At 39.2% G+C, this 18471-nt stretch overlaps 1 protein-coding gene across 1 annotated transcript in view; it reads left to right on the forward strand.

Annotated features, from left to right (window-relative positions):
• The first annotated feature begins 12257 nt into the window (after positions 1-12257).
• LOC111868545 (myosin-VIIa) overlaps positions 12258-18471 on the forward strand; it is a 94485-nt gene continuing 88271 nt past the window's right edge. Inside the window, exon 1 of the mRNA XM_023859272.2 lies at positions 12258-12366. Within this exon, the coding sequence (XP_023715040.2) occupies positions 12346-12366 (21 nt within the window). The 5' untranslated portion in view covers positions 12258-12345. The remainder of the gene's footprint in view (positions 12367-18471) is intronic.

Below are 18471 nucleotides of genomic sequence, written 5' to 3' on the forward strand. Positions count from 1 at the left end.
TAGGTTATTATGAATTGAAGAAGCATAAGCCATGGTTCGATGATGGATGCTCAAAATTATTAGACCAAAGAAAAGAAGCAAAATTGTAGTGGTTACAGGATCCCAGTGAAATGAATGGGGATAATCTGAACAATACAAGATGTGAAACCGGCAGGCATTTCAGGAACAAAAAAAAAATGGAATATCTGAAAGAAATGAGTGATGAGCTAGCAATGAACAGTAAGAACAAGAACAGAGACCTGTGTAGAGGAATACATGACTTTAAGAGGGAATATCAACCTAGAAGTAACTTAGTAAAGAATGAGAATGGTGATGTGCTTGTAGATTCTCACAAAAAAATTTGAATAGGTGGAAGCACTACACTACTACTCTCAGTTATTGAATGTACATGAGGTCAGTGATGTTAGGTAGATAGAAATACATACAGCTGAGCCGATAATACCTGAGGTTGAAATTGCTATTGCAAAGTTGAAGTGGTATAAATCGCCAGGTAGTGATCAAATTCTGACAATTGATCCAAGCAGGAGGTGAAATATTACACTCTGAGCTTCATAAACAAATTAATTCTAAGGATAGATTGTCTGATTAGTGGAAGGAGTGTATTATTGTACCAGTTCACAAGAACGGTAATAAAAATGACTATAATAATTATCATGGAATATCACTCCAGTCAACCTCATACAAAATTTTATCCAGTATTCTGCTCTCAATGTTAAGTCTATATATAGATGAAATTATTGGGGATCATCAATGTGGGTTTCAACGTAACAGATCAAATACTGATCAGATCTTTTGCATTCGTCAGATATTGGAGAAAGAATTGGAGTACATTGAGACAGTACATAAGATATTTGAATACTTCAAGAAAGCCTATAATTTAGTTAGGGGGCAAGTATTGTACAATATTCTCCTAGAATCTGGGGTACCCATGAAACTACGTAGGCTGATTAAAACGTGTTTAAACGAAACTTAAGTTCATATATTTAAACATTTGTCTAATAATTTTCCTATCCAGAATGGCCTAGACAAGGAGATTCATCATTGCCACTGCTTTTCAACTTTGCTTTAGAATATGTCATTAGGAAGGTCCAAGAAAACCAGGCGGGTCTGAAATTAAATGGGACACATCGGCTGTTGGTCTATGCTGCTGATGATGATTCTGTTGGGTGTCCAGATGGAAGGTATCCAAAATAAAAAATTTATAGCTCAAAAAGTAAATGTTGTACACATATCTGGTTTGTCATTAGAAAGAAAAACCCTGTAAGTTTTTTTTTTCATGCCTGGATTTTGTGCATGCACCGCCACATTTCTTCCGCCATGTTAGGAATCACTTGGACAGAGAAATGGCTGGCAGGTAGATAGGCAGAAGTGGATCAGTTGCTTGGCCTCCTAGGTCTCCAGATTTAACCCAACTGAATTTTTTCATGTGGGTGTATGTGAAGAACATTGTCTACCAGGTTAAAATCAATGACCTGGAACACCTGAAAGTCCACATAAGGGACGCTGTGGCTAAGGTAACACCAAACATGCTGGATCATCTGGATATTTGTCATGCTACCAAGGGAGGCCATGTTGAAATTTATTGAGAAAGTTATGTACTCAGAAAAAATTAGTTTCCCTTTGTAATTGTGTAACCCATAAATGTGTAAAATAAAAGCTTTCTGATATATAATTAGACTTGGTCGTCGACTTATGACCGGCCTCACTTAGACCAAAAAGAAAAAGAAAGAAAGAAAGAAAGAAAAATAAAAGATGATTAAAATGCAAAAGTTTTTAAAAATAAATTNAATAAAATGTAAAATAAATTATAAAGATAAAAAGATTAGAAAGGTTAAAAAATATATGGCCGACATACGACCAGATCGACTTATGACCTGTCAGTCAGAACGGAAGTCTGTCATAAGTCTACAACCAAGTGTATTTTATTTTGGATACCATTTATCCAGACACACTCCAAATACCATAAAGAAAAACTTTAATTTATGCTTAGTAATGAGGTTGGTCTAGAAGTAAACACAGATAAAACTAAGTACTTGTGTATGTTGCCGTACCGTCACTAAAATGTAGGGCAAAATTATGACTTAGATAGCTAACAAATGTTTTGAAAATGTATCAGAGTTCAGATAATTGGGAAGGACTGTAACAAATCAAAACCTGATTCAGGAGGAAATTAAGAAATTGAATATGGGTAATGCTTGCTCCAATTCAGCCCTGAACCTTTTATCTTCATGTGTGCTGTCTAAAAACAAATATGCGAAACTATAATTTTGCCTATGGCTCTGTATGGGTGTGAAACTTGGTCTCTGACATTAAGGGAGGAACATAGACTGAGGGTGATGAGAATATTTAGATTGAAGAGAGATGAAGTGACAGGAGGCTGAAGAAAACTGCATAACGAGGAGCTGCATAACTTGTACCCTTTGCCAGCCATAATTAGAATGATGAGGATGAGGTGGGCAGGGCATGCAGCATGTATTTCATTGTAATATGAAAATATAGTAAAATGCGTGATTATGGTTGAGGAATACAAGTTAATGTCACGAGGACTTTTAACACGGATCAATACCCATGATCTATAATGTAGAAATGCAACATTTGAACTTAGGGCCGCGCCATAGCTCAAGCGGTTAGTCGCTGGCTTCCCATCACGACGCCCCGGGTCTGGTCAAGTGGGATTTATGGTGGACAAAGTGGCGCTGGGTCAGGTTTTCTCTCGGTACTTCGGTTTCCCTTGCCAATCTTCATTCCCCCAATTGCTCCACAATCACCCTCACCTATCATCTGAGGCTGGTACAGTAGGCCAGAAGTGGCCGCAGTACAAGGGACCTAGTCCCACTCTCTTAGCAATAAAAAAAATTCATTTGAACTTCAGCGCTATGTTGGTCACATTTGCTGCGTGGAATTGGTTGACCGGGGGAACAACTGGCACAGGAGAAGGGGAAACACGGTAACTACCGTAACTACTGCCTCTATGTGTGTAGGTAGTTACTACACACAGATCTCGACCAATCAGAGCCTAAACAAACCAATTTGAATTCCCGCAATTATGTGCGGTTATGGTGGCTGTGTGTGACTGTACGTTATAGTTCGATACGAAGACGTTCTGTGGCTGTGTATGAGAATATAATAAACGAAAATGTACGTTCGTTAACAGATGACTTCATTTGTGGAAATAAAATGAATAATCAACGTTCAAAGCAATAGACGTTAACGTAATACACAAAGGGAAAGGAACTGTGGAGAACAGTACTTTATCTCGCCGAATGAAACCGAAGAGAGTAATACAGATGTCAAAATTAATGTCACACCAACAATTAACTTCAAAGGCATAAACATATACAATGGGACAGGAAGGGTGCAGAATAGTACTTTAACCTGCCGATTGAAACTGCAGACGGAATGCAGTTTCGTACGTGATAAATCTTCCACTACAGCTAATTTGGGTGTGTTCGTACCTGTTGAAAGAGACTGTACTGAGGGTACTGAGAACATTGCTGCGGGTAGTAAGGTTATTACGCATTTTGAGAGAGTGTTTGTTGAAAGAGATTGTACTGAGCATAGTGTTGCGGATAATAAGGTTAGTATTTCGTACCTCTAGGCACTAGTATAGTACGTGCATAGCGCAGTGGTATGTCTGTGTACCATGCCATTTGATGGGCTGTTTAACGACGAGGTTAGTCTCGGTCTATATAACGTCAGGTGTTGTCAGGTGGCAACATTATTAGTGAGCTAGTGAGGGTGGAGCAGGTTAAGATGGGAAACCGAAGGACTCGGAGGAAACGCCCGAGTGCCACTTTGTTCACCACAATTATTATGTAACTTGAGCTGGAATCGAACTTGGGTCACCGAAGTGGGAGGTTGGTGACTAACCACCGCTTCCACGCCGTGTAGTAAACCTTGAGCATGAGGTTTGGGGTTCTCACAGCAGTGAGTATGAAGGTTGCAGGCTTCTGAGATTTTAGGCCATGTAGTTTCATACATAAGTGCCAACATTTTGGAGGAACTTGTTGCATCTGTTTTTGTGGTACAAGATGGAGACAGCAGTTTTCAGACGTGTATAACTATCATGCATATTTCACGGTATCTCAGAACACTGCAGTCTTCATGCTGAGAACATGAGAATTTGGACTGTAGGTACCATGCATCAGAGCTAAATATCAACTGTAACTAATAAATGGCCATTGGCACTGATTCGTTTTGCCTAGGGGAGGAGACAATACAATATGTATATATTTTTATAGACATAGAAACTTTAACTTTAGGGAAGAGGTAACAGATATTGTCAAGTTTGGTTTGGTTTATAGGGTAAGATAAGGCTCTTCTTCTTTCTGATACATTTTCATACTTTGTCTGAACAATTTATTGCATGGGACCATTGTCAGTACAGCATGGTATGCCTTGAGGTTGCAGTGGAGACTGCCTGCAGATATGGAGGGTAACTGAATAAATTGAATAAGTCATCGTGGACAGCTGACAGTGGGTCGTCCTCCAGCTTGTAGGTTTGATGGATCGATGGATGACAGCCCATAATATTAAAAAATAAGTCATGAAGTGTTACACAGGGCCTTGGACTTTGGCAGATTCTTTGACCACTGCATTCTGAGATTCACAGAATTATTAAGTCTTTGGAATAAGGGAGAATTGCCAGATCAGTGAAAGGAATACATTAGTATATATATTTTAAAATGAGTGATACAACTGACTAATAATTACTGAAAAATATTACTGTTATCGGCTACATACTAAATTTCATCCAATATTCTTCTCCAAGGTTAACCCCATACTTAGAAATATTGTGGTTCGTCAATATAGATTTTGATGTAAAAAAATCGTCTTTTTGATCATATATTGTCAGATACTGAAGTGAGGGGTTAAGGGATAGTATATGAGCAATTTATTTATATGCATCAGAAAAGACTGATTCAGTCAGGTGGGATGTGTTGTGCAGTATTCTAATTCAGTCTTATATGTGCATGGAACTAGGCAGATTGATTAAAATGTATATTATCACAGTTTAGTTTCAACTCTGTTTTAGGATGTTCTCTTTGGAAATCAGGAGGGATGGAAATTGAATGGGGCACATATACTTCAGGTTTCTGCTGATATTTATTTGCTGGACAAAAACATGAATACCCTATAGTGCGGTGAGATGGAGACCACTTGGTACTGCGGCCACTATTTTCCTATTGTACCAGCACCAGATCAGATGATAGATGATGGTGATTGTGGAACAATTAGTGGAATGAAGATTGGCAGGGTAAACTGAAGTACTTTGAGAAAGCCTGTCCTAGTGCCACTTTGTCCACCACAGATCTCACTAGACTTGACCCAGGCTCCAACCCGGGCTGCCCCAGTGGGAAGCCAGCAACTAACGGCCTGAGCTATGGCACGGCCACATTAAAGCTAATTAGTACTGATGTACTGATTGCAGGGCAAAACTGTAACACAAGGATAGCTAATAGATTATATGAAAATGTGGGAAAGTTCATATGTTTATTAATAGCAGAAACAGATCAGAGATTTTCTGAGTAGCTGAGTGACTATCCGTTTTTCAGAAAGTACTTCTCCATAGAGTTCGTTATGCCAGGTATTGAATGATACTAATGTTGAATATTTGAGAACAATATCATGAAAAGTTAAACAGTTCCGTCTAGTGTGACAATACTTCATTTGTAGTGTTCATCAATTCCTCCTTTGGCTAAAAGCCACTTATCAGATAATATAACCCAAAATGTCAGTATTACCAGTGACAGAATCTGGTATTGATCATTAACCATCCAGCACCTGTTCATAAACTTTATTATATACTTAAGATCCCTCAATATTCCCCCAACCAACCCACCCAGCAGGGGGGGTGAACCCAACCAACCAACCAACCAACCAACCAACCAACCCACATCTTAGAAATACAATTTAAACATGCCAGCAGCCTAGGAAAATGCACTTCTTCATTTTCTTATATCATGCTTCATACAAATAATGTTATATGCATTATTTCAAAATTCTGTGTTAGCTGTGAAGATCAGGGTGCAGAAGGACAGTACACTTATAGATATGTGGTATCCAAGCATTCAGAATTCTTTGCAACTGGCAATTTTTTTTTATTGTTAGTGGGGTGGGGCTAAGTCCCTTGTACTGCGGCCACTTCTGGCCTATTNGGCCTACTGGCAAATATTTAAAAGATTTACAATTTTTATAAAGTTCTTAAAAAACAGATTTTTGGTGCAAATTTTCGGTTTGAATTTCAAGTTACATTGAACACTTGCACATGGTTATGTATACTATACAAGACTCCAGCCTTGAGTCCCATGGGAGGTGGAGAAAGGAATTGTTACACCTCAAAGGGGGGGGTGAGAAAATAATACTAATTTAGTCTGTCACCACCCTTTCAGTTAGGATGTTTGCTGCACTCGGCTGCCATCGACTGCCTGGGTTAGTTCTGGCTTCGCTTGGGCTAGGATCGCTCTGGATCGGTCGTGGATGGGTTGGTTATGGAGGGGTGAATCAAAACTCCCTGAGTACATCCTACCCTGTGTACACTGGTCTATTTACACTGTTATTTACAATAAAAAGGGGCCGCCTTCGGCCAGTTTACATAACACCATTCGTTACTCCTTTTCTAATTTCCCTCTCGGTGGTGATGCCGTGAGACTGTTGCTCCCCTCCATTGCCTGTCACTCCCTACACAATTTCTACCCTATCCTGCCCTGATGCTCGCTGGGGTACACTGGAGACTGTACTTCAAGTTCACACAACAACACAGAATTTTTGGTAACATGGCTAATATGAGCAAAGAGACTTACTTAAAACAGAGACGCAGATAAGTGTCGCCATCCACCATCTTGTGGTACCCATGTCGGACAGGGCCTCCGGCTAACAGCTGGATATTACGTTTTGATCAGGTCCCTGAGTCTCATTAATTCGGCAATTTATACCATTAACTTGCTGACCCTGTGGTTGGCGAAAGGGGGAGGTTAACTACTCCCTTTGTTCTAAATTTCGGGGTGGAGGGTTTTCATTGGCTATTCCCTTTGGTGGTGGGCGGGGTCTGCAGTGCTGTTGTGGTGTATTTGTTAATTGCATCTTACTCTAGTGGCCTCGTAAAGCAGTTTTGTTTCTGCTTGTGGTATTACGTATCGGTGCTGACTCCAACATTCTTGACCTCGATCGCCTGTCCAGGTGTCGCCATTCTAGCTCGATTGCTGTAAAACGCTTTTCGCAAGTCTCGAAACATCTAGGCAATGCTTTTTTGATTTCTAGTCTCAAAATCTGTGGCATAACAGGAATGAATGAAGGAAGAAGGGAAGGAAACAGATCTGTCTACAATGTTGGATAATAGTGTGACATGATGACTGAGCAGAGTCAGTGAGCAGAGGAATATCCTACACGAAATAAGAAAATGGAAGGCTAATTGGATTGGTCATATCTTACGCCATAACTGCCTTCTAAAGGAAGTTATTGAAGGAAAGATAGAGGGATGGATAGAAGTGACCATAAGATGTAAGAAGATGCTGGATGACCTTGGGGACAGAAGAGGATATTTTCATTTGAAGGAGAAAGCTCTAGATCACATCAAGTGGAGGGACTGTTTTGGAAGAGACTGTAAACCTGTTGTCTTGACAGATTACAGATGAATGAATGAATGATGACTGAAACAGCCCATTGTTAGGTAACAGCCCAATAAATACATATTGTGGCAATAGGCACTCTCGCAACAATAGAGGAACTGTTGGAAGCAGTGACTTCTATGGGGTCCATCCTGAGGCTATATAGTGCGGGCTGAGAGAGCCTCCCGTCCAGTGTCTGTCTAGGTCTTTTTACTGTTGACATCTGTATATATGGAACAAATGACAAAGAGGGTTAAGTTCCCAGAAAGATGCAGTGAGGTCTCAGTGCTACTGAGATGTGGTGTGAGTGCTGGAATATAAAGATCAATGAAGATAAGACTCGAGCCATCTACTCTTCTCATAGACTTAGGCCTCCTGAAGCCCATCTTACACTGAATGGATGGAATATCCCCATTTTCAATCATGTAAAATATCTCAGTGTAATCTTTGATAAGAAGACTACATGGAAGCTGCAAAGAGAAATGATTCAAGCCAATGCATTCAGAACATTTATTAGAATCTACCCCCTATTCAAAAGTGAGGGTTTAAGCGTGAATATTAAACTAACCCTCCATAAGACACTGATCAGATCAGTGATCACTTGTGCTTGCCCCACCTGGTAATTAGAGGCAGACACTTATGCTTAAAATTGCAGCACTTGCAAAACAAGGTTGTTGGCACCACTGGAAATTTTCTAAGGTGCACACTGGTCTGCGATTTGCATATGGCTTTGAACCTCACATATGCATACGATTATGTAAGAAAATTATGTTGGCAACAGGCAGAAGTCCTAAAAATCATGAAAATGAATATGTTCACAGTATAGGACAAGGTGAAGCCAGACAGAAAATATAAGAGGTTTAAACTTGACAGTGGTCAAGCTTATGACTTTCAAGTGACTAAGCTACCATTGTAGCATAAATATATGTAAGATAGGTATGATCTGCTTTGCAAAGTCTGCACTAACAGAGGACTTGCATGTAGTGCAGGAAGAATACTTACAGTTGACAAAAGGCCAAGCGTATTCATGAGAGACAAACTCATCTTGTCAGTGAGGATGTTGTATAAGGACTGTAACCACAAGGGTTCAGTTGAAAAAAAATCTCTGGTTATGATCCTCAAGGAGATTGGCGGTAAACCTGCCAGTCATAAAGTAACTTTGACTTTGACTTTGAGAGCCAGTCCAGAGATGATCTGAAGGCTCCCAGAGCCATTAGACAATAAAATATTGCCATGAGTCCCTTGGGACTTGGAATCAAGAATCACTGTGCTGGCAAGGGCAAGAAGCAATTTAGCAGTCAGCCAGCCAGTGAGTAGATGGTGATGGCTAATGATGCCATGAGTTGCAGCAATGAGTGTTGTAAAATAGTAGTCAGCCTGCAGTGATGTGAGCACAGAAGATGAAGAATCTCCATTGTCATGAGCCAGAAACTGGTGAAGACTATAACAGACTGAGACTTAACTAACTTCATGGGGAGAGTTGTTCGTGAGTAGCAAGTAGTCAAGAAGTTCCCCATGTTGCATGGAATCTGGGGGTTCATTACCATGTTCACAAGGTACTTCTGGTGATCCCTATCCTGAAGCAAAATAATTAAGCTTGCACTCACCCATCCTGTCTTTTTAATATCCTCCAGGTCTTTGAAGTAGTCTCTTTCCTTCATGTTTTTCAACCAAAAGTCTGCATGCATTCCTCAACTCTCATACATGCTACATGCCCCACCCATCTCATCGTCCTTAATACAAGTGTGAAATTTGATAGCTTGGGCCATATTTTTATAAATCATGTTCTTTAGTGATTAAAATTTGATACACTGTTACAGGCTTTCCAGTTAATATGGCACGTCCAATAGTGTTCGTGACTGGTAACATAAAGAAGGCAGAAGAGTTTGTTGCCATACTGGGCAAGTCCTTCCCACATATGGTAAATTAACATATGTTACATGCACACTTGATATTCTTTTAATTGTAGTTTTAGCTTCATGCTGTGGAAAAATGTCATTACATCACACTGCAGTGAATGCAGAAAGTTGAATTGGAATTTATTGTAATGGAACTGAGCAAAGGAATGCAAATAGTACATTGTTAGCATACTGTTTAGCCTACATTCTTATCTTTAAGAATAGGAAAAGGTTTATGAGATCATCATGCTGTCTCTGTGTGTCCCTTTCAGCTTTTGAACCAGTGTGTGATTTCAGCTTTCACAGTTTAGTGAGGTCATGTAAGGAAGTTTTCCAACATTTTGGAATACATTGTGGTTGTTATGTTCAGAGTGAATGAGGCAGAAGCAGGTGAAGCCAAATATATATATGTCCTATCATGGAAGTGGGGGATAGAAATATGGGTGTGGTGTTATCCAGTGGAAAGGGATCCTGAAGTTAAGAAAGTTTGGAGAGAATGTTAATTGATATGCATAAAATGCGGTATAAACATGATTTCAGTGGAAATCACCTGAATGTTGTACTTTCCAGCTTTCTACTGTTATTATCTCACAGTGGAATTCAGGATAGGAGTTTGGGTATGGTGCAGAGTACTATAAAGGGATGTGTGAAAATTCTCATTAGCTGTTGGTTTGCTGGCAGTAACTAATGAACTAGTGAAGCTTGTTATGGCGATATATCACTAACTTACCTATACATTAAGTGGCCTCCGTAGTCTAGGGGTAACGTTCCCACCTCATGACTTAAGGTATATGGGTTCAAACCTGGCGGAGGTCGTGGAATTTTTAAGGGTGGAAAAATTCAGGGAACAAGTCCTCTGGGAGCAACTTTAAGCCGTGGGTCCTATGTTGTAGATTTACGGCACGTAAAAGATCCTCATGTCTCTAGGAGACCTCTGAGGAAAATTAGGCAAAATGTTTCCCGCCCAAGTAGTTTCCAATGCCTCCGGTAGATGGGGACGTTATCGGGTACCAATGCCAGTAGAGGACTGACCTTGCTGGCAGAAAGGGGAAAGTTATCGGGTACCACTGCCAGTAGAGGGCCGACCTCACTGACAGAAAGGGGAGATAGTGGGCACCAGTATCAGTAGGGTATGGCGACAGTAGAAATTAAAGGGGGACGTACAATAGACTATTAGTCGCGGTGCATGGGGAAACCCACCCCCTCTATACTGAATAACTGAATACCTATACATTATATGTGAAATATTGTTTATAAGTGAACAGATAAAATGTGGTGATACTGCAGACCTCTGAGGCTTAACTGACAGATGTAACGTAGACAAAATATGAACTTTTAAGTAACAAGTTCCTCATAAAAACAAAACAGCAACAATTATAATAAAGTAGATCTGTAAGACTATAACCATATGCAGTAGGAAAGTTGGCTGTATGAATTTTTCTTTGAACTCCTTATTTCCACTATATTTTGATTACATCAGGTGAATTTTAACTATTAATGATTCTGTCAGCTAGCCAGTTTTTGTATATTAATTAAACTTTTTTACTACCAAGTGCAGAGGTATGTAAGAGTTACTTTGTTGTTTCATAGAGATTGAATAACAGAGAAAAAATCATTCTTTATTTGAGATAAGTAAAAAGTATTGAGAATTCAAATACTTTACATGGTTATGCCATTTATTAACATATGAATGAATTCCATTTGAAGGGCACCCAGCCACAAAGCATCAGATTGAGTCATTGCAGGCCTAGCAGAAACTGTTTCATTGGCAAGAGGAAGTTTCTGTTTATTTTTCTCAGACTTCTAGTGTTGCAAATATTGCTCTTGTATATCTTGCATTTAATCAGTCAAGTGGAATGTTCTGTGGTTGATATACGAGGGTAAGTCAATAAGTAAGATACAAATGGATATAGAACTTAAACAAATAATAGTACTGATTTGAAAAGTGCTTTTATTTCTCAACATGATTTCTTTGTACATTGAGGCACTTGTCCCATCATTCCACAAGCCCCTGAAAACAAACAGCATAAAATTGTTTACTATATTATATTTCAGCATCCTGTTACACTCACACAATGTATATGGACAANAGAAAATGCCATAAATGCCGACTCTTACTGTAATATCCTCAGGAAACTTCGTAAGGCCATTCAATGGAAGCGACCAGGACTCCTCACCAAAGGCGTGTTGCTCTTGCATGACAACACGTGTCCCCATACTGCCAACAAGACAAATGAGACGCTGCCAAATTTCAAGTGGGAAGTCCTCGAGCATCTTCCATATAGTCGCGACCTTGCTCCAAGCGACTTCCATTTGTTTGGCCATCTTAAACATCATTTTTTGGCTGAACATTTCCCCGACAATGAAGCTGTAGAAAGGGAAGTCACCGCCTAGTTCCGACAGTGGTCCAAAGAATTTTATGCTGCTGGTTTTCAAGGGCTTGTGAAACGATGGGACAAGTGCCTCAGTGTACAGTGAGATTATGTTGAGAAATAAAAGCATTTTTGAAATCAGTACTCTTATTGGTTAAGTGCTATATCCATTTGTAGCTTACTTATTGACTTACCCTCGTAGCATGTATGCATTGCATATGTTTTTATTTATACTCATATTACATTGCTGCACTTACATCTTATGCAGATCTGATTTAAACTTTGACAGGGTGTAGTTTTGTTGTTATAAGCATCATAACCGTGCTGTTTGTTTCCAGGTAGAGAGCCGTAAGATAGATTTACCAGAATATCAGGGAGAAATAAATGATATTTGTATTAACAAATGTAAAGAAGCTGCCAGGATTGTGAAAGGTCCTGTACTTATTGAAGATACTTGCCTTTGCTTCAATGCTATGGGTGGCCTTCCAGGTACAATTATAGAGAGGAATCTCTTATCTTATTTATAACAGTATTACTTTGTTTATTATACTGTGTATGTGAAATTACTTGTATATACAACTTAAATCTTCTCAGGATTATCTCAAGTGACTGTCATCCTTCCCCATCAGACATATGTCTGTTGAGGCAGTTCTTTGTTTCTTTGCCAAGCATTTTTATATACTGACAGTGCTCATGACTTGTTTGATACCCAGATTGAATGTCAGTCACACTGTTGGCAGTCCTGAGATTTATGTTCATGTTTTTTAATAGTCTCTCTTTGTGAATGCCTTTGTAGTACCTTTAAATAAAACATGGTTATCTCCTCCCAAACCTTTATATTTTTACTAGGCACAATCATCTTCCACTCTCATTTGACATTATATAACATCTTCATTTGAAACAGCATAAAAGTTACCACAAGATGTGCTTAAACTGGAGTTAGATGAAGCAGCATGCCAGACTTTATTTGTAAGAGGACCTGAAACCATGTTGCTATTTACTTTCTTTTGAATACTTAGCACAGTGAGATTTAAGGTTCTTATGCTGGTGACTATGAAGAGTATTTTGCCTGGAGTGTGACGCTGTATAGTCTGGTAGATCTTATTGACATCATTCCTCTGAAACATCAGTAGACTTTTACCAGATTGCATGGTGTCACATTCCAGAAGTATTTTTCCTTCTCATGATTACTGTTTCTTTTTACTTTGTTCATTCTCTGTGTTCTAAAGAACACAATGCTTTGTAAACTGGATCTGGTTTTGTCCTCAGGCAAGGCTTGTGGAAGACAAGTACTCTATGGTGTCCATTCGAAAGAGCTAACCTCAGTCACTGGACAACTTGCATCAGTATAACTACAGCCATATATACACCTGAGATCAGGTTTTATCAAGGGGAGATAACAGGAAAATGTATAATAAAAAAGTATCCTGTTATCTCAACGTGAGAAAACCTTATTTTGGGTCTATGTGGTCTGACATTAAAGTTCATGAACTCATTGCAATAAAAGTGCTACATACCTCATTGCTGAAAATCACTATGGTCACTTTCAAAGTGCTCCCCTTGAAAGCTATGCACCAATGCTAGCACGTAGTCCATCCTTGAAAACTATTGTGGAACGGGTTTTTTGGAATGGCCTTCAGTCCTGCTGTCATATTACACCTGATGTCATTAATGTCATCAAAATGTCTACGTTTTAATATTTCATTTGTCTTTGGGAACAGAAAAAAGTCCTTGGGGGTTAGATCTGGTGAATAGGGAGGGTGTTCTAGCACATTTATTTACTAGCTAAAAATTCCATTTGAGCAGGTCCTTTGGGACCATTTTTGCACACACCTTTGTCATGTCAAGATCTTCAGTTAAGGTTTCCCTAACTGCTTCTGTGTTGATGTTCGCTTGCTCTGCTATGCTCCTGACAGTCAGCCAACAATTTTCACTCACAATTTGACAAATTTTTGCAATGCTTTCTTCGGTTCTGCTCGTTGCTGGCTCTCCTGATCTCTCTCCATCAGTGACACTTTCTCTTCCCTCAGAAAAACATGTCACACACTTGTAAACAGCTGTTTTCTTGATAGCATTATCGTTGTAACCTTGCACTAACATCTCTCTGAATTCACTTCCATTCTTGCCAAGTTTAACAGGAAATTTAATGTTCATGCCGACATTCTTGCAATGGCACACCAGTACACACTCATTTATAGATGCCACTCAGAAAGAGACTGCCATAGATGAACAACAACATCACAGTTGTGAAATACTGATATGCCAACATCATCAAACCATACTGAGGTTTCTGTCTACTACTGCCATGGCAAGCACATGGTGCTGAGTTCAGAGACTTTATTGTCAGACCTCATATATATGACTTTAGTTATATTGACACAGGTTGTCAGTGATTGAGATTGGCTCTTTCTAATGGATCCCTCAGAATGGTGTCTCCCACCCCCCTCACCTGAGGACAGAAACAGGTCCAGTTTCCAAAACTTGTTCTTTAGAATACCAGAGGGTGGACAAAGTCCAGAAACTTAGTAACCCTGAGTGTTATACATCATTGTCAGAACCCTCTGGAATCTCTCTTTCCTTCAGTCTTGAAATCAGTTAATCAATGAAAAATCCTGTGTTCTCATTGTTTTCTCCCAGTAAATTTATCTAGCACATCTTACATTTTGTTTTCATCAGTCTTCCCAGTAAAATTCTGGGATTGTGCCTGCAAATAAGCCTTCACCACGTCCTTAAAAATTTGTATATACTTGCTGTGCATAGTCATCTTCCTGTTTCACTTGATGCTACATAGCATCTACAGTTGAAACAGCATTTTTAAATAATGGAGTTGATCAGTGTTATAATCACAACCTGTTTCTCCAAAATCCATTTTAATGTTATCCTCTATTAATATTTTATTGTAGTGTTGTACATTTAGGAGCTGGGATAGTGTAGTCGGTATAGGGACTGGCTACTGGCTGGACAACTGAAAAGTCAAGAGTTCAAATCCCAGTAGTCTGAAGAATTTTCTCTTCTCTGTGTCGTCCAGACTGGTTCCGGGCTCCACCCAACCTCCTATCCAATGGGTACCAAGGGCTCTTTCCCTGGGAGATAAAGCAGCAGGGGTGTGAAGCTGACCACTGACCTCCAGCCAGTGCCGAGGTCGAAAAAATGTGGATCTATACATCCACTCTCCCATACGTCTTCATGGTGTAGTGCTTAATTAGTTAAGCACAGGGACATTTTTACTTTACTTACTTACTTTATTGTGGTACAGTTTTGCTTTAGGTCAGATGGTAAAGGATAAATAGTACTGATTTTATTCCACAGGACCATACATTAAGTGGTTTCTGGAGAAGATTGGGCCAGATGGGTTGTATCAGATGTTAACAGGCTGGGAAGACAAGTCTGCTTATGCTGTATGCACATTTGCATACTCCCCAGGGGGGGAGAATGATAGCATACTCCTGTTCCAAGGGAAGACAGAAGGTCATATTGTTAGCCCCAGGGGTACCCGTGAATTTGGTTGGGACCCTTGTTTCCAACCACTTGGCTATGATAAGACTTACGCTGAATTGCCTAAGGAAGAAAAGAACAAGATTTCACATCGAAGTAAAGCTCTTCAAGAATTCAAGAAACATTTTTTGAGTAATGAAGGAAATATTTCTGCATAACAGATGAGCCTGAGGTAAATTTAATGCTGTATTCCTGCAATTATTTTAGTGTGTGCATGCAGGTTTTTGTGTGTGTCCCAGAGCAACTTCTCTGTTCCAGACTTAGCAGACTTGTGTTGTACTTGCATAATAGTGTATCAGTCCTAAATTTAAAAAGGCATTAAAGCATTCAAAATTATATATGCATTTCTTGCTTCTCCCATTCAAGCTGTATATCCAGTCTATCCTTCCTTCAGTGGTATTGAGTGAAGAATCTAGGTCATGAAGCCCAATGTTGTGTAATTTCTTTCCCATTTCTTGCTTATTTACTTCGCATTTGCTCAAACTTTTACATATGATTTATTTCAAAATTTTTGCAATGTATGTATTTAATTTAGCATAAGAAACCATACATACCCACGGCCATACAAAAACAGTAGACAAAATAAGTTTGTTATATACAACATTTCATAATCTTTAGTGATCTAGAAATTATGAAAGACAGTAACAGCATGGGAACTGAATAGCAGTAAGAATTTCATGGTGAACTTAATTATGTTTTGTTATTGTTATTTTGTTACCGTGGAGGTATGGCTCTACCATTTTTGATCCTGACACTAGATGGAGGTGAGTGGTCAGCTTCACACCCTTGCTGTTTTTCTCCTGGTGAAAGATCTCCCTGAGGCCATAGGATAGGAGGGTGGGTGGACCTCAGAGGCAGTTTAGATCCTATAGAGAAGAGAAAAATCTTGCTGCTGTCAGACATTTAACTCCAGCCATCCAGCTCATAGCCTGTTATACCAATTGAGCTATCCCAGCTCATCTTCTATGTGTGAATTGGTTCAGTAGATTTTCTCATGTAAATATCCACAAGAAGAAACTGAATAGATTAATGCTGGGAGGGCAAGGGGCCCTCAAACCATGATTTATAATCGTTTCACCAAACCCTCTGTTCAGTGTTTGCATGCTATTCACACCTACAGAATTCTGTTGGAAATGTATTCCATATGATTCTGACTGTGGTGTTTAACACTCAGGATTGCCGAGTTCTTGGACTTTATCCCTTGTCCGGTAATTTAAAGAACACAAACTGGATCTGTTTCCATCTGTAGCTGGGAGGCACATACTGTGTCAGGTCTTTTGGAAAGGGCTAATCTCAGTTGTCCACTGATTGAGGTTAGCTCTTTCTAATGGACCCAATAGAGTAGGTGCCTCCCACTTTCTCACTTGAGGGTGAAAAAAGATCCAATTTCTGAAATACTGTGTTGTTTACAATTCTAGATGATGGACAAAGTCCAAAACTCAGTAATCGTGTCTGTTGGAAATGTCATTACTCTTTGTCTGCAAATGGGCTGAAAATTGTTATATTTCTGCCTAACACAATTTGCATGACTAATCGCTTCTTCATAATGCAGGACCACTTGACCTCCTCCCACTTAGGGCATACTAAATACCAGTTTGTACATCATGGAATGAAATTTTATGTATAAAGTGTAGATTTGTTGTGCTTCACTGTCTGTATTGTGTGTCATCACATGTACAAGTAAAAGAAACATTGTCTGAAAAAAATGTTAACCCGTGATCAAGTTCTCTGTTATGGACTGATGATACCAGTTGCAGAAATGAAGTCCATTTAATGGATGACTCATCAGGATAGATAGAAATCAATGCCAATGATCAGATCACATGTAGTTAAAGAGCCATGCTTCAACTTGACTTACAAGTAATCTCCCTGTGTATATAATGTGGGAAGTACATGTAAAACAATATTGTGTGCAGATGACAAGGTTGTGCAAGGAATTTAAGAAAATGAGTTACAAATGTTGGTATATAAATTAATAAAATAGCACAAAAATTTTGTTTTAAAATATCTGCTAATAAACCAAGGTAATGGCATATAAAGAAAGAATCCAATGAAACAAAAGATTGTACAGGATGATCTGTTACTAGAATAAATGTACCATTCCTACTCTCGTAGGATCTGATACCACTTCTGGTTATGATAAAGATACAGGTAACAGAATTGCAAAATATTAAATGACTTGTGAGACAATAGGAAGAACTTCAATTAAGAAACAATAAAAGAGATTCAGTTGAAACATCATGAGGTTCTGGCAACACCACTATTACTGTATTGTCACATGTATGATTGACTATAGACAGAGTGTGGATTGGTAATTGGGTTTATTGAACACTTAATGATCCTAAGTACAAGTAACTGTGATTCTATCACTTAATCACATGCTCTACAATGCTACATGCTATAATATATTCAGGTACATGGCTCATGAGGAAGAGAGATGACAGAATGGAATCAGCAGGAATTAAGTTTCTTCGTTCTGTGAAAGTGAATACCATTTCAAGAAATAAATCAGGAATTACATATATATTCAGTAAAAATAGTAAAGTAAAGCTATCCCTGTAAGAGGCCATGAAGGCCCATAGGGTTGTGAGACGTTGAGGGTGCCACATTATCTAGACACTTGGCTCAAAGATGGCGGTAAGGTTGTCAGCCTTACATGCTGGCTGCGCTTTACTCCCCAGGAAAATTATTTAATTAATTCCTGGTACTCAGTTCTGTTAGAGGTTTAGTTGACCCCAGGGCCATAGTGCGGCCAGAAGGATTAGGTCAATTGAAAAAATTCCAGTGACATCAGGACTTGAACCTGTAACCTTCTGCCTTGTAGCATAGTGCCTCAACCGACTATGCTACCGTGTGCCCCATATATTCAGTACATGAGAAAATAAATACAAATTGATTGGAACTGGAGCGATACCCAAAACAGATACTGCATTACAGACCAGGAGAAAGAAGAGATATCAGATGACCAAGGCAGAGATGGGTTGATGTGCCTATTCCCTGTATGATGATTTTAGGACGTAGTATGCTGCTGTTTTGGACTTCATCAAATGTAGTACAGTATGTCAGTTATCTGTAAGTGGGATTAAATCAGACATATTT

The sequence above is a fragment of the Cryptotermes secundus genome, unplaced genomic scaffold (genome assembly GCF_002891405.2).
Source record: "Cryptotermes secundus unplaced genomic scaffold, Csec_1.0 scaffold330, whole genome shotgun sequence".
Taxonomy (NCBI): domain Eukaryota; kingdom Metazoa; phylum Arthropoda; class Insecta; order Blattodea; family Kalotermitidae; genus Cryptotermes; species Cryptotermes secundus.